This window comes from Eurypyga helias, unplaced genomic scaffold (genome assembly GCF_000690775.1).
Source record: "Eurypyga helias isolate BGI_N326 unplaced genomic scaffold, ASM69077v1 scaffold18764, whole genome shotgun sequence".
Classification (NCBI taxonomy): domain Eukaryota; kingdom Metazoa; phylum Chordata; class Aves; order Eurypygiformes; family Eurypygidae; genus Eurypyga; species Eurypyga helias.
Window position 1 is genome coordinate 9,542 of NW_010247035.1, and position 17,080 is coordinate 26,621.

The 17,080-nt window shown below is 37.1% G+C and overlaps 1 protein-coding gene across 1 annotated transcript; it reads left to right on the forward strand.

The window, feature by feature from the left end:
- Nucleotides 1-806: 806 nt before the first annotated feature.
- On the forward strand, nt 807-15,728 carry LOC104508863 (hippocampus abundant transcript-like protein 1; the record flags this gene model as incomplete). Its single annotated transcript, XM_010150619.1, has 10 exons — nt 807-896; nt 3,794-3,856; nt 5,893-6,020; nt 6,896-7,010; nt 8,851-9,069; nt 9,891-10,004; nt 10,517-10,588; nt 12,545-12,657; nt 13,536-13,633; nt 15,571-15,728. Coding segments are annotated over exons 1-10 (1,089 nt in total), but the record flags the coding sequence as incomplete, so codon positions are not given.
- Nucleotides 15,729-17,080: the final 1,352 nt, after the last annotated feature.

Here is a 17,080-nt window from a genome sequence, read left to right on the forward strand (position 1 = left end):
AAATTAGTTACCTTGGCAAGGGGTGCATAGAAATGAAAGAAAGTGGCAGTACTGGTTAAAGCTGCCTTACCCAATATTACTGCCAGCTTAGTCTAAATAAAAAGATCCCAGATATCTTGCTTGGGATCCAGTCCTTGGGTCTTGAATGGCAGCAGTATCACAGCATCATGAGCACATGTGTAGTTTGCCAGTGCTTCCTGGGATGACTTGTTGACCATTAGAATAACTTCTGGGTCTCACTTACAAGCATGAAATCAGTTGGTCAGTGGTCAGCAGAAAGCAGCTGTATGTACAGGTGGCATAAGCTGCCCATTCTTTTCTCATACCTACGGCAGTTTCAACTTAAAAAAAAAAAAAAACCACACAACTTGGTGCTCTTCAGGTTATGTAGGTTGTCATAGTTTTGAGGTAGTGGTGATGTGACCTTGCTGAAGCAGATCTGTCTTGTCACTTTCGGAGGAAACATGGATAGTCAGGCCATTTGTCATGCTGCTGTGGAAGGGTTGTGAGGTGCTCAAGGGTGAGGAAGCCTAAAGGTGCACTGGAGGCGAGAACAGTGCAGGGCAATGGCAGGAGTGGGGAAGATAGCTCTCCTCAGTCAGCGGAAGTTTGAGGGAACAAATCATGAGTTCCCTGAAGATTTTTAGTTGCGTTGTAACAACTTTTCTCCACCCTTGTTTGGCTTAGTGTTGTTCCCAAGGGCTTGATAGTAGGTCATGCTTGAAATATGTTTGTAAGATATCTTTGCAGATGTAATGAACTGGATGTGTACATCTACTCCATGTGTTTTTCTTTCTTAGCAACAGGGTATTGGTCGGCCAAGTGTATACCATGCGGTGGTGGTCATCTTTCTGGAATTCTTTGCCTGGGGGCTCTTGACAACTCCAATGCTAACAGTAAGTATCACTGGTTTTGGCAGTAATGACAAAATTTAAATCACCAATTCCTAGGGATTGGCATTTTAATTTGTTTTATGCTTCCTGCTTACCTCATTAACTGAATTCCAGGAGTCCTAACATTCGACAAGGCAATAGTAGTATACTACAGCTGGGATCTGGACTGTGAAAAATAAATTAGCAAAATGCTGCACTACTCTAACTTTTTAATTTGCCTTTTAGAGTAATACCAGTTTAACGTATTAATGAACATATCTCTAGCTTTTTCTAAGACTTCATAGTTCAATTAATCTTCCAGTCATAACAACAGAATGAACTATGCATCCCATAGTATGCTGCTGTGGGCTGGCTGTTTTGTCAGCATGTACCTTGAAGTAAAATGTAAAAGCTTTTGTGTAAGGAATATATTTTATAAGTATTTAATCTGCAGTTATTTTCCAGATGAATATATAATTTGAGTGTTAGGTCGTAGGATATAAATCCTTTCATCTGAAGACATGGTTCTTGTTCATTGAAATGGGGCTTGACTGACAGAAGTCATCAAGTGTCTATTAGTCGCATTTTTCATCAGATAATGTATGAGAGTACTTGGAATACATGGTGAACAAGGTTTGGATTGAAAAGACATCAGAGTTAATTATTTTCCTTCCCCAAACTCCAAATAAAATGGTCTATATAACTTCTGAAAGGTGTTTGCCTGACCTTCCTAAAGACAATCACCAATCTTTTTAATATAGCTTAATAATAAAGAAGTTAACAGATTTCCATGAAGTAGATGTCTCACTATAATAATGTCTGCTCATCCTGTCTTGCCAGTGTCAAAAAATGGGGAAGCTTAGTGGGTGGTGTTTCTTGTTTCTTTTTTCTTTTTCTTTCCTTTTTTCATCCAAAAATTCTCAGCTTCAAGTTGCCCTAGCTTGACACTTCTCATTTAAATAGGTAATGTACAAACAGTAATTCTTGTGCAGTCTTTAAAAAAACCTCCACTTTAATAAAACTGTTAGGTGTGTTCTTCAACATTTTTTTCCCATGGTGTACTCCATTTGAAATAGTTCTGTATGAATTTGTACTTTTAGTCACGTGCAGCTGAAATGTAAATACTTGTAATTAGTATTTACCATTGCACTGTGTCTAATGGGAGTGTTATGAGATGATTCTAATGTAAGGCTAAATTGTTACTTGACTGAAGTATGTGGATTCGATATAGTTACGGTCTTTAATGTCTTGTACTTGGAATGTGGTGTTCCTCTCTTACATGGCTTTGAATACTTATGAGGCTGTTGCATTGGATTTAAAGTGTAAAACACGGAGTTACACATAATGGTGTAATTTCCCTTACACAGTTGTAAATGACTTATGTGTTCTTGGGGCAGTGTGTGTGTGTTCATCTTTTTATAATCAGCTTTGCATACACTGCAAGGCTGCTGTTTGATATAAATAATTTCAAGTATTTGCTCCCTTCTGTCTTGTAATGTACTTGTGGCTGTTCGGCTCAAGATCGGCCAAAGCTTATGCTCATTAGTCTTTATTTATGGACTTGTAAGCCAATATTCGTAAATCATCATAAGCAATATTAGTCACTTAGTGGCATGTTCTGTCTTCAATAGAATCTTTTGAGAATATGTAAATATTTATTGGTAGAAAATGAGTAAGACAGTTCCCCCTACCAGTTTGTCAATTTGCATTACTCTTGTTGAAGGAACAAAAATTAATCTCAGAAGCTTGGACCATTATCAGCAGTGGTTGCCTTTCAAGAAAAATACTGGAAAACACGTTACAGAAAGATGGTTAGGTTTGACTTCAGTGATCTTCCTCCTTACTTCTCCCCCCCTGAAATACATCTGCTTTCTAGATCTTGAATTTCAAACCTGACTTTTCCCCCCCCACCCCCTCCATTCCTATTGTAAGATCCGTGGTCAAACAGCTGCAAAATTGTTTTAAATATGTACACAGAACCTGAGACCAGAAGGAAAAAGGTGTGTAAATAAGCAGAATTATCTGACTGGTAGTTAACATGAGAACAACGACCCTTATTAAACCTGTGATTTGAGAATCTGTAGTCCTTGGAAAAATGAGGCTGATGTTTTTCATTGACACTAAAGTATTGTGTTTCTTCAGGTTAGTGGCTTTCTCAATATGCACATAATTTTTGTAGTTGTTGGCACTTATTTATAGATAAAAACAGCATAATGAATTTGAAGTGTGTATGCATACATGCTTTGATCACTGCAATATTTTTTTAAATCAGCACAGTAGCACCTGTGAGGCCTTTTAACTCTCTTGCATATTTATGGTAAATCTGTTTAGTATAGATTAGCATGCTTGCCCTTGAATTAAGGCTGTTGGTAAAGCACCTTAAATTAATTCATAGCTGTACTTAAAGGATACATGAAACACTCAGAACTGTTGCTAGTGTTCATAAGCATCTGTTTATTCATCAGAGGTCTTTAACTCTGTGACTGTTGAATATCTGCAGGTTGTTCAGAAGCAGTTTGCACAGTGCCTTTTTGGGCAATGGTGAATATAACACTTGAGTAAGTTAGCTGAATCACATATTCACTTCTATGTAGTAACAGTGATTGAGTCAATGTTTTGAAGGGATTATCTACCTCAGAAATACTGTGATGCGTACCACATGGAGATGCTTTTTGCTTACATTGGTCTCCATTCTGAGCAAAGTATCCCAAGCCAAACTCTCTCCGCAGTGCCAATAAATCAGTATTAAACCTTGTCAATGTCTTCTTGTGAAGACAAATAAAAGTATAATTTTCAGACAAGATACTTCTTTCTTTTTAACAAGTCCTGATAGAGCTATCCTGTTTTACAGATCACATTTGAACTTGGTTCGACTTTCTTCTGTCTCTCCTGATTCAAATAATTCTTTTTTTCCCCATCAGGTCTTACATGAAACATTTTCACATCATACATTTTTAATGAATGGTCTTATTCAAGGTGTTAAGGTAAGAGTTTTAAAAAACCTCTGGCACAGGTATTCTGTGTGTTCCTGTATTGTAATCTGCCTGCCCTGCATTCTCCCTAAGAACATCCAAAACACCGAAAATGTAGTTAATTCTTAAACTGTTGTTCTTGGGCTCAGATCAAGATTTACTGCTGTCTTGAAAAAGTGTAATATTTCTCAGAAGTTTAAATTCCTCTCATTTGAATAGGTACCAGTTGTAACTATTATAATCTTGATAAGGACCTTCTGAGAATGGAGCTAGGTTTTTAATGTCTGCTTCCTAATTTTAAATGATTTATATAAAAAGTAGGTTAATGCGCAGCCATGGTGATACCGTTGAGAGAAAAAATGAAGCACTTAAGCACTGTGATTTTGTCCAAGATGTGGTATAAAAGCTAATTTTCAGCAGGGTTGTGGTTTGGTTTTTTTTTTTTCCTCCTGGTCTTTTATCTTTTTAATCAGTTTTGATCATTCTGTCATAGTCAGGGTATTCAGGGCAGCTTATAGCTTACTTATGCCACTGCGTTTACACAGTGGTCATGGTGGATTCTTGCCACAAAGAAACCTTGCAAAATGGCTCTAGCATAACTAAAACTTGAAAGTCACTTCTTTTCTGACTGTCTTACTGAGAGGCTTCAAAACAAGTAATTTGTAGCACCCAGAAACTTAGCCTTGTATTCTACAACAAATCTAAAGCGTCGTTTTTAGCTGTAAGAATATGACGCCTTTAAGATGGACTTGCAGTCTTGATCTGTTGTGTGGTCGACTGGCAGAACACCACACGCCAGGGATGTTGGGATTTCCCAGAATGAAAGAGGAAGTTAACTTTGAATTGTTCTCTAGCAAAAATCAAGTTCACGTTGCTCTTGGTGTTTTCTTTCAACCCTGTTCACTCACAGTGCAGTGTAACTAGGAGTGTCACTTACAGGTGATGGAGAGTTCCCCATACATTTCCTGCAGAGCATAACTGTAGAAAGATATGTGGTCTACATGTATGTATACTTTGACAGGTGTAATGGACGGAAGCATAGACAAGAAGGAGCTCAGACTTTACTTTCTGAAACTGCTGGAATCAGAGTTGTTTATTGGGTTTGGGCAGAATAGTGATTTAGCACAGTAGTCTGCACGCATACGCTAAACTTGAAGGTGACTGTATTTGAATACCAGAGATTAGCTGATGTTAGCTGGAGTAGATATCCGGTGTATTAAGGTGCTTATAGAACCGTGTATTTAATGATGTTTGGATTTATGACTGAGTTGGATTGGTAAGCGAATGCAAAACTAACTGGGAGGAAGATTCATCTGTTCTGGAGGTTTTGCAGTTGGCAAACTTGTGAAAGGGTTTGCTTATTTTAATTCTCCTGTTGTAATACAGAACAGATTTGAGGCCTAGATTCTAGGACTTCATGAAATGCTGAAACATCGAATACTTGATCCTTAAACGTTTTTTTCCATGAGAACAGGAACCTCTAAGTCTGACTTTTGCCACTGGAGTATCATTACCATCTTCCACTGTCTCAAGGTGTCAAGCTTGCTCAAGTGGTCCTCACAGTTATTTCAATGTCCCTTACATGATAAATATGTAGTATAAAGCAATAAGTGTTCTGTTTAATTTGTTCAGAGAACAGTTAGGCTACCCAAACCTCTCCCTTAAGACAGAGAGGAATTTGGGTTTGGGAGTCTAGCACTAAGTCTTATGACAGAGGCTAAGATAATGTCCTTTGTGAAACCAGACTGTAGATGTTGGACATATTTAAGAAGCTTTTGCAGTCTGTGGTACTTCTGTATTAAATCAAATTGATCTTGAAAAAATTCATGCTTTTTTTTTAATGCATTTAGGTTTAATAGGTTAGAAGCTAAAACATGAGAATCACAGAAAAGTAGACTGTAGAAGAAATTCTGTACAATTTCAGTTATCTATGACTTTTTTGTTTAATTTCCAATCAAATTGCGATTTTAGTCCTTTATTATACTGTCGTTGAAGTGAAACTTGGAAATGTAAATACAGACATATTAATTGTGTTTCTTTTGTCACAGGGTTTTTTGTCCTTTCTCAGTGCTCCGCTAATAGGTGCTTTATCAGATGCATGGGGAAGGAAATCTTTTCTTCTTCTTACAGTTTTCTTCACCTGTGTCCCAATTCCATTAATGATAATAAGTCCATGGTAAGTGGTACAGACTGCAGTATCGAATTTGTCAGCAGAGCAGAAATTCAGTCAGAGGATTAATTTGGGGAAGTGGGAGAGGGACAATAAGAGGAAAGCCACTTTCCTTTCATCACGTGATTGCATTATTCTGGAACTTTTCTGTTAAGAGGTGTTAAAACTGTGTATCTTAAAAGTAGAAATTACGGAATGTGATTTAGTTACTGTATTCACACAAGTACAACAGTAATTTAAATGGTTTGATAGTCCTGTCTAACCCCATTTTAAGATCAGCTCTTCATTTTTTTTTTCCCTGAAGACTGACAGTGCTGTAATAAACATGCTTTTAAAGCTAAATGAAGGTTAGAATTTATTGAGCACAGAAAAGTATAATTGCTGCAAACAGGATCCTTGAACTCTTTGATTAGGCAGCTTTGAAGTCTGAACAGAGTGGTATTGACTTGGTTTCAGTTTCTTTTACATTCGTTGAGAGACTTAGGAGGATTACGCAAGAAATGTGTGTACACCCAGTGCATTCAGAGTTCAGCTTCCAAAGCATTATATAGGATAGCTTATTCCTTAACTGGCTGAGAAGCTGAGTTCTAAGATAATTGCTTTTTCTTTACTTAAATTTGCTTCACCTTTGAGAGTGTTAAAATGTGTAGGTACCATGTCCTGAAGAGACCAAATTCTTAGGCTTATGTAATGTAAACAGTAGACTATAAAAAATTAAAATGCTTTTTTCCAATATTTAAATGAGATTGCACAATCATCCTTCTCCAGTAAAACTGTATTGAGGAACACCTCATAGATTAAAAACACACTTGCTTGATTACTGAGAGAAAAGCAAGATGTTTTAGCTTAAACTTTCTAATTTGTTGCTTTTAAATTATTAGGTGGTACTTCGCTATGATTTCGGTATCTGGAATCTTTTCTGTTACCTTTTCTGTAATATTTGCCTATGTAGCTGATGTAACACAAGAACATGAAAGAATTACAGCCTATGGACTGGTAAGACATGCTAAACTTGGGAAAAAAAGGTCATATTATGACCTTCGATTGAACTTGTGTTTGATGCACAGATTGTTTCCTGATTAATGTAATGAAGTTGATAGAGAAAAGGATGAACCATGCATCAAGGCACAGTGTTAGAGTTTGGGAAATCTAATGTAGGCTTTTTACTGCTGCATGGACTTCTCTGTGCTTGTAAGGAACTGAATTTGACAACTTGACCTGCATGGAGTGCGTGTGTATCAAACATAAGTTTCACAGGCAAGAACAAAAAATGTTGTCAAAGGCAATGCAAAGTAATTAATACTTTCTCTAGCAATATCTTTCCACCACCTGTAGATAGCACTTTTAGTTTGTGCTATCTTCTTAATATAGAATGACTTTTTTTATAGTCAAAACAGGCAGGAAGGGAAAAAATGCATAATGCAGTATTTCTAGTAACTTAGTTACAACCTTTCTTAATCAGCAAGAGAAGAGGAAAATAGTTCCTGCTTAGTTGGCTTTCCCGAGTATCTGTATCGATTTAGGCCTCCGAGGCCCACTGGTGCCCTTAGCCTTTGAATTCATCATTTATCCCTTCATCCTCTCTGCATCTGTTTTTGCTGTACAGATGTTGATGACTTGATTCTTGGCTGATTACTGTACGCTAGCTGTTAACAGTTTCCATTTGTTCTCTTTTATACCTTGGGGACCTATGATCCCTCAGATGTTGATTTAACAGTTAAGAAAATAAAGGACTCTAGAGCCACTTGTGTGTATTGTTGTAGCAGAGAGTACAAAACCGGTTTAAAAGTTCTGGAATTCCCACTTTATTCTTCCTGCATACAGAGGGCCATAAGTATATTTGGAGCATATATTTGCATGCCTTCCAAGGGCTTTTTAAGCAAAACAGCATGATTTGTAAATTGACATACAAATTCTGTAAAATGATATACAAAAGTGCCGTTGTTTTGATGAGATGATACCTTTTCCTTTGGATTTTTTCCTGTCTTGTTACAAACTTAAATTTCTAATGTGTGTTTTTACTTATTCTGTAGAATAGTTATGTAGAGTGTTTTTATTTTGGGGACTTGAAAAGGGTAGTAATTAAAAAAAAAACCCCAAAACAACCCAACCTAAAAAAAAGCCCAACAAAAAACCAAAACAAAACCAACAAAATCTAGTTTTTTCCTAAACTTTTCTGATGATTTTTATAGTGAAATTTAACTACAGCTCTTGATTTTTGTTTTTTTCATCATGTTCTGCTGTATGTGAATATAGTAAGTGATCTGGTAGTAGCTGCATGTCACTACAACATACTACGAAGCAATACAGTTGTTGCTGAAGTTGCTGACGTAGTCAAAGATCTCCTAGTTTGCAGTGCTGTTCGGTGGTAGCTATGTATTTAAAACACAAGCTGTTAGCAGAGGCATTTTGTATTACTTTACATATTACCTAGAGTGCTGAGGTTCAGGTTCACTTAGGCAGGCATTTAATGTGCTGGCAACTTTTTCAGTGAAATCTCTTCAAATTCGTAATAGGAGAACAGAATTTGTTTTACTCTATAAGAGCCATTTTCCTTTGAGTCAAACTCACTTTCTGAACTGCAAATCCTGTCTTGTATGGTGGGCTGTGGAGAAGGTTGGCAGAAATTTTATTTGGACCCACATTTACAACAGTATTTGGACCCGTATTTACTGTCTTAAGTGATCTCACACCACCCTCACCCTCCTTAAATTTTTGGTGGTGTTTTCTTAAAACTACTTCTGGGGAGGGATGGTGGTGTTGAGTAAGTTACTTCATTTTTCTGCAGTGGCAGAATAATCATTTCGACAAGTTTCTAAACTGATCTTTTGCATAGGTATCTGCCACTTTTGCTGCAAGTTTGGTTACTAGTCCTGCCATTGGAGCGTACCTGTCTGCCAGCTACGGAGATAATCTTGTTGCACTGGTGGCCACGCTGGTGGCTGTTGTGGACATCTGTTTCATCCTGCTAGCTGTACCAGAATCTCTGCCAGAAAAAATGAGACCTTCCTCATGGGGAGCTTCTATATCGTGGGAACAAGCAGATCCTTTTGCAGTAAGATGCACTTCAATAAGTAATAAATGATTGATGGCTGATAATTAATAATCATCTTAATAAATTACATTTTGTAATGTTGAGAAATCTTTAAACTTGTTAGTAGCTTGACTATTCAGTGTGCCATAACCTCTGTTCTCTGATCTTGTACAAAAGATCTAGCTACATTAAAAAAAAAAAACAAAACAAAACTTGGTGGATTAAATGATTCCTGAACTGGAAACAATGGTGTGAAATACAAAGGGAAAACGCTTTACTTTTCTAACTTGCTCTGTTTCATTGTATGAGGAAGGCTGAATTTTTGCTCTGCTGTAGACCCCAGAACTGGATATTGTAAGACTTTTCCATATTCAGTTTATGCTTTGTACTTTTGGGTGGCAACACCTTTCCCCACTCTTGAATTCCAGTTTAGGTTATATATGATTGTTTTCTTTAATATAGGATGGACCTATAAAGCCTGTTTTTTTTTTCTACAGCCTTATATAGGAAGGGCTAAAGTCTATCATGCAATCTTTCTAGTAAGTTGTTCACTTATTCACACTTATCCGCTAGTTTTAGTGCTGTTTTCAGTGAATACTTGCATAAATTTGGTATTGACAGTAGCTTCAAAAATCAAATGGAAACGTTGTGGATGAATAGGTTATGAAATGGGGTTGTTTCTAGCTTAATTTTCAGCCTAATTGTTTCAATGTCTGATTCTATTTTTTTGACTTGTATGCATGGGTAAAAATGGATTTTTAAGAAGTGAATCTGCTTTCTTTATGCTTTCATTAGACTTTGTGTAAAGATTCCAATTCTTGTTTTGTTTCTCTGTTTTACAGTCTCTGAAGAAGGTTAGGAAAGATTCTACGGTTCTCCCAATCTGCATTACAGTGTTTCTCTCCTATCTGCCTGAGGCTGGCCAGTATTCTAGCTTTTTTCTGTACTTGCGACAGGTAAATGCTGGTGTCTTCACATCTTACTGAGGATGTTTAAATAAGTATTCCCTAAGACAAGTTTCTTGCTGAAGACTTTGCTCCGAGAACTGCTTTCGGGCAAAAATACAGCTTTAAAATTGTATGCAGGCTACTTGGCTAAGCCAAGAACTGATTATCACTTGACTCCCAATGCATAAAGTTTAATCATATGTTGATAAAGTTAAACAGACCTTTGTTCCCATTCAATGTAGCAGTTTGTATGTCTCTTGCCTGTTGAAGAGCTATGGTCTGTGGGAGGGGATAGAGAGCTTCAATTTCCAGATACATGACTTCCTCCGTCTCCTTTTTTTAAGTTTTTTTTTACTTGGCAAGCAGTTGAGCTAAAGATTATTCTCAAATGTGGATACTTCCTGTATGAATTTAGATTATAGGCAAGGATCAGTGTTTTCTTTGAAGAGGATATCCTTCTGCTAGTGATTGTCCTGTATTGTGTTTGGCATTTGTTTTATGCATCTTCTGCTTCTCTTCAGATTATAGGTTTTGGATCTGCTAGCATTGCAGCATTTATAGCTGTGGTAGGCATTCTGTCTATAATAGCTCAGGTAAGCTTTATTCTTTTTAGTGTTTTATTAAACAGTACAAACTGAATGCCAAGGCACACTCTTCTGACTATTAAGCCTGTCTATAAACTTCTTACATGCTCTAAAATGCCAGCATATTCACTAAAGGCTATATTCATATATAGTCTGTGTAAATATCTTTCTTTAAATCTGCTTTCCTTGGAAATGCTGGACCTCTGCATCAGAAAATGAAACTAAAATTTGCTAAGCTTAGATCAGGAAATTTGCTGGAACTCTGGCTTTAAATGATTAAAATGATGTAGGAAATTGGTTATTAATTCAAGGCTTTCTGAAAGAGAAACGTGCTGTTTTAAGCAAAAGTCATTCTACTTGCACCTATTCAGTTGTCTCCTGCTATCAAACTCGTGTACAAACAATGCAGTTATTGACATTGTCTGTCCAGGGTTACTTAGGCTCAGCACGGAGGCTGACGAACTGTGAGGCCTTTGTATATTGCTTTCATACCTCTTAATTGGCAACAGTGAGCTGTTTTTTCGTCAGGTTCTTTTTGCCTTTTAGAATTTAAACAATTTTAATTAATTAAATCTGCTCTGTGCTTTGTTCTCATGCTTTTATGTCCACTCGTATTTGAGTGCCCTTGAGGTTGCCCAGAGAAGCTGTGGGTGCCCCATCCCTGGAAGTGTCCAAGGCCAGGCTGGATGAGTCTTTGAGCAACCTGGTCTAGTGGAAGGTATCCCTGCCCATGGCAGGGGGGTTGGAACTAGATGGTCTTTAGGGTCCCTTCCAACCCAAACCATTCTGTGATTTGCCAGTGATACGTTATTCAGATCAATATTTTTGCTAAAAATCTCTGAAATGGCTGCCCTTCTGTATAAGAATTTTCAGTGTTAAAATGAGGAAACTCTGCATTCTTTTTTGCACTCTTTGAAGAATGCATCTTTTTGAAATAAGCTTTGCTTCATAAATATTGCGTTGTGTTGGCAGATTGGATATCTCCATAAAGAACTGTTCACTTGTAGACAGTATTACTGAATTTTTGCTATTTGGCTTTCAGACTAGTTTTGTCTAAGAATGAGGAACAGGAAAATTAGCGTAAGATGTGCATGAGAGAGGAAGTGTGCTCTGCTCTGCAATCCTTCCCGTTCCTTTTCTCTGGCTTTTTACTGATGCATTGCCGAGTTTCTCATATTAAAGAAAAATGTGCACTGTTAACTGAATGAAGTTTTTAATACGGATTTTGCCTTACTAGGAGCACTCTGCTTATTGCCACAACTGTAGTGCTGTTGTATCTGCACTGGGACCTCCTTCCCCCTCAGCAGTAACACTTCTAACACGTGAAAAACAGTGGTCTTCCTTCAGGATTTATTTTTGTGTGCAAATAAAAAGGACATATGAGTGGTGTAAAGATTCAGCAGAAAATGTAGTTAAAGGTACCTAGGAATTGGTCTTGGCCAAATTTCACTGGATGTGGTGAAGTTGGAAAAGCAACAGGATTTACTTGTTGTCTTTAATTGTGTGTTTGGATAGTAATTCACTTGACCTAAAGTGAATCTAACGGACTTTTATTTTCTCTAATATTTGTAGATACTAGTAAATTCAACCCATATCCAGCCTGTAGTATCTTAACTTGATGGCAGCATTTATTGTGGAACTCTCTAATCTGTAATGAAACAGAATCGTGGAAGTGGAAACTAAAGCCAGTTTACAGTAGAAACAGACACTGAGTTACAGTGCCCATAGAGAAGGCAGTACGTATGCCTCTCGACATCCTGAAGTAGCAACTCTTCAGTAGTTCAGAATGTGTGTACATCAAATGTTGATATGAATAGTCTGCATTTTGGACTTAACACAAGGGAAGTAAGAGCACGAATAGTGTGAAGTTCCTCAGAAAGGCCTTCTGAATTACTTTGTGTAGAAGGAGAAATCAGCAATCTTTCTTTTTAAAATAACTTTTGGATGAACCAATTTCTCTTGCAGACTGTGTTTCTCAGTATCTTGATGAGGTCCATAGGGAACAAAAATACAGTTCTCCTTGGCCTTGGATTTCAGATCCTTCAGCTGGCTTGGTACGGTTTTGGATCTCAGTCTTGGTAAGTATGTGTTTTCATAGATACATACCTGTTCAGGAACTTAAATTGTTTTTCCAAGAAATTCTACCATTTAGTCCTGTTGACAGGAGTATTTACATGTTCTGTGAATTAAGCATTCTTACTTGTGTTACACTACCAGACTTTAGTCTGTATTTTGCACATGTAGGAATGATAGAATTTTCCAGGTATATAGGGTAAGTTGTAGACTAACTACTCTGTTTAAAAAAAGGGGCTTTGCACCATTTTGGTCCTCTTGAGTTTTGTGTCTACAAATGTGGTTGAAACTTTTTCTTAAACTCAAAAGCTATTAAGTAGTATATTCTCTCCTGTAATACCACTAGATCCTTTCTAATCAGTTTGTGGACCTCTACTTTTTTTTTTCCTAACGTCATTTTCTTACTATATTTGACCTTGGAAACTATCTAGAGCTTCTTTTGTTGGAGGAAAAACAGTCTCTAAGTGAACTAAAAGTATAAGCTGGAGCAGCTTTTTCTTTACAGTTTGTCCTACTGACAGCAATGAATGCTTGTTCTTTATCAGAGCACTTCCTAGGGAGTTAGTTCCCACCCTGTAAAATTGTTCCTCTGTACAGCCTTCGGAGAGGGAAAGGGGATGCATTGCTTCAGTCCCACTCCCTTCTTTTCCTCTGCTCTAAGAGGTAGTGCAGAATCTAATGTGCGTCTGTTCAGACAAGGTGAGGGTAATCTGTGGGAGGGGAACAGGAAGAAGATCCTGTCCAGATAATTTCTAGGCTTAGGGTATTTTAGTAAAACTACTTTCGAAAGGGCATTCTACCTTGAAATGACTGTACCCTTGTGGGGTGGGGTGTAATTATATGGGCAGTCTCATTTTTAATTCAAATTATGCATTTAACACAGGATGATGTGGGCGGCAGGAGCTATAGCAGCAATGTCAAGCATCACATTCCCGGCAATCAGTGCTCTGGTTTCACGAAATGCAGAGTCGGATCAACAAGGTGAGTACTGAGTGAATATCTGTTTCAGCATCAGACCATTTCTGGGATGTCACTTCTGTCTAGCAATACTTATCTAGGTGGTGTGCTTTCCAAATACGCTGGTGAATAATGAGTTAGCTGTGGAAGTCAGCCAATCTAGGGAGGGAGGAAGGAGGTACACAAATTTATCAGATTTGCGTGGCAAAATACATAGTTTCTGACTGACCAGCTGTCGTGGTTTAGCCCCAGTAAGCAACCAAATAGCACAAATGCAAAGCACAGCCTAGTATTAGCTACTGTGAAGAAAATTTTCTCTGTCCCAGCTAAAACCAGCTCACCAGCTACTTCTCTTCTAGCTTCCTGTAAAAGTACTACAGAAGCAATAAAACCAGATGTGGTAACTTTGATGTGTTTTCCTTGCTCTTTTTTTATTAAAAGTAATATTCTCTAAGTAGACAGTGAGGATTAATGTAACAATTGTATCTTTTTAATACCACATTTTGCCAGATTAAAATAAGCCTGTACAAGAAGCACTGTTTTGTGTGGAAAAGTTTGCCCTATTTGCTGCAATAGAAAAGGAAACTTAAGTAAATAGTTGATCCGACAAGACAGAAATGTATGGATTTTGATGTGAAGGGGAATGAACAATCAGAAACAACTCTTTCTTTAAAAGGAAGTGAGGAAAGTAGTCATCACAAAGTGCAACACTGGTGTATAATAACTGAATTTAGTGTTCCCTTTAAAAAAAAAAATAGCCTGTATGTATAAATTGTAAGTATTAGTCTTGCTTTAACATTGCACAGCTTGAAGTTACAATAAGTGCAGTTAATATGGGAGGTACAAAAGAGGTGCTGGTCTAGGACTTCTTTTGAGTGTGAAAGGTGCAAAAGTACGTATTTTGTGTAGCTTTTTTGTCATTCCCCTGTCCCCCATTTTTGTTTTTCAGAGACATTTAAAAGAGTTTTAGAAGACTTATTTTCTATTTGTGCCATGAGATGAATGCTTTAGTTGAATTGACAGAATTCACTGATCTTTCATTTTACATAGGGGGAAACTACTGTTAATAGCTCAGACAAACAATAATTTATAGAGTGAAGTTTTGCCATCTAGTGGCATGAAGATTTTAAGATCTTAAGCTTACATGTCAGCATATGATGAAAAAACTTGGACAACTTTTCTGGACATGTTTTCTTTCCTACCATTTACTTCCTTAGAAGGGAAGAGATACTCGAACTATTAAAATTGTAGAAAACAGTGTTCTGTAGTATCTTAATGTGGAAGATAGTCAAAACACTTCTAACACTGTTGTCACAATTGCTGGATGAAGTTGAAACAGAAATGCACCCATAGAACTTTGACTAATGAAGCTTTTAAAGTAATCTAATGTAAAACTGCAAACAATCTAGTATTGTGAATTTACCACTACTGCTGAATATACTGCCTTAAATAAGTTGCTTGGTACTTAAATAAAGCTTGGATTTACACAGGTGAAAGGAAGGAATCTGTTACAATTTGTGCATATTTTGCCAATAACAACCCTGAACACATAGAGACATTACTCTTAAATTTCACTTGAAAGTAAGTGGAGCAGGTGCCACACTTAACCCCTCTTTTCTTCCTGGCAGCCTTTGGGTGAGGGTGGAAGAAATTGTAAGACTGAAAATTAAACTTGCACATAGATTCAGTCACTCACGTTCAAAACTGACATTGCTTTCAGCACCATGCAAGCACATTGACTGAACTGTGGTCATGCAGAGAATTATTTTAATCCAACAAAGTTGTCTTCAAAGCATATCTCAAGATTTTAATATGTAAAAATAATTGAGTTTTGCTCTTTCAGAACAGGCACTAGAGTGCACTAAGTGCTCTGGGCACCGACTGTTCTGTTCTTGATTTAAAAAAAAAAAAATTCCTCTCTTTTTTTTTTTTTTTTTTTTTTGTTTTGTTTCCTTCATTAGGTGTTGTCCAAGGAATAATAACTGGGATAAGAGGTCTGTGCAATGGCTTGGGACCAGCACTGTATGGCTTTATTTTCTTTCTCTTTCATGTGGAGCTCAATGAATTGCCACCTAATCAGACTTCTGGAAAAGAAGCAATGCAAGATCCCAGTGGTGAGGTAAATTTAAAATTTGGTGTGAAATTTGCAGTGTGGAACTCAAAAGGGTAAAAATCTGCCATTTTTCATTGATTTAAAATGCTGATATCAAATTAATGAATTGCTTAATTCTCACTTGTCACTTATTAAACTATTAAGATAGTTCATCATTTTCATTTGATTGTAAATATTTAGATGTACAGCAGTCACAGCTTTGGTTTCAGTAGTCTAACGGAACCAGTTAACTTCTCTGCATGTGTATCTACTCAAAGCGCAGCTGTAGTCCTGAATTACAGTGAAACATGAAATTTTGACAATAGGAAGGTCATTTTTGGTAATTCAGTAAATTGTAACAAGTTTATCTTTGAACCTCACAGCAGTAGATTAATTATTCACCTGTGCAGTAATTCAGTATATAATTGAGATACGTATGTGTGTTTTCAGTGTTTTAGTTCACTAACAACGCTGTTCACCACCTTTCTTTACCTGTATGAAACTTAGGGGGAGAAGTCAATCCCATACAACATTTCTTTGGAACTCCTTTCATCTTTTCCTGTATCCCTTCAATCTTTGTTTTCAGGTCTGCATTTTTGTCTGCTTTGTTCTTTCCTATTTGGCTTCCAAAATACCAAATACAGGCTTACATATATTTGAAGAATCTTACGGACCCTTTTTATTCTTTCTATCTGGATTGCTCTGACCTCTTCAGCTACAATTTCATTGCTTTTTCAAAATATTAAGAATGGGCTTTTCATAGAGCTGATGATCGCTTAGCTTGTCACTAAGCTGATTGAGAATGACAACAGATTAGCTCAATATGTAAATAACTGGTGGCTGTTACTGTAGAAACAACTGTTTGTTGTTCATCCCCCAGTCTGTGCATCTTTCCAAGTATTAACTGTTTCACTGGTGCTTGAACATACTGCTCACTGCCGTACCTATGGTGAGGCATTCTATAATTTGCTCAAGCAAACTGAGTATTTTTTTAGAGTGAAGGGGCAAAGACACTTTTTCTTGTACAAAAAGGAAACTTGTAAAATATGGGAAAACCATGATTGCAGGTTTTCAACAGCTTTGTTGTGCTTCCTAATTAATTTTGCTCTTGAACTCTGTTTTTTAAAGCATCGAATCACATAAGCTTTTCTTGGGGGTAGGGACTATGTTGGCTTTTTGACCTTGTAGACATGTTTCTGTTACGAGCATTATCAGTATATTCTAATGCTTTAAGACTATACTTTAAGTAGCCCAGCTGTATCATAGTGGAGCAACTGACGGTTCCAGTGAGCTATGAATGAGTCAAAACTTGTGTTGTGGGATTTTCTAAAGCCTATGAGAGAAGAAATTCTTGTGCTGGATCCTGATGTATGAGCTTC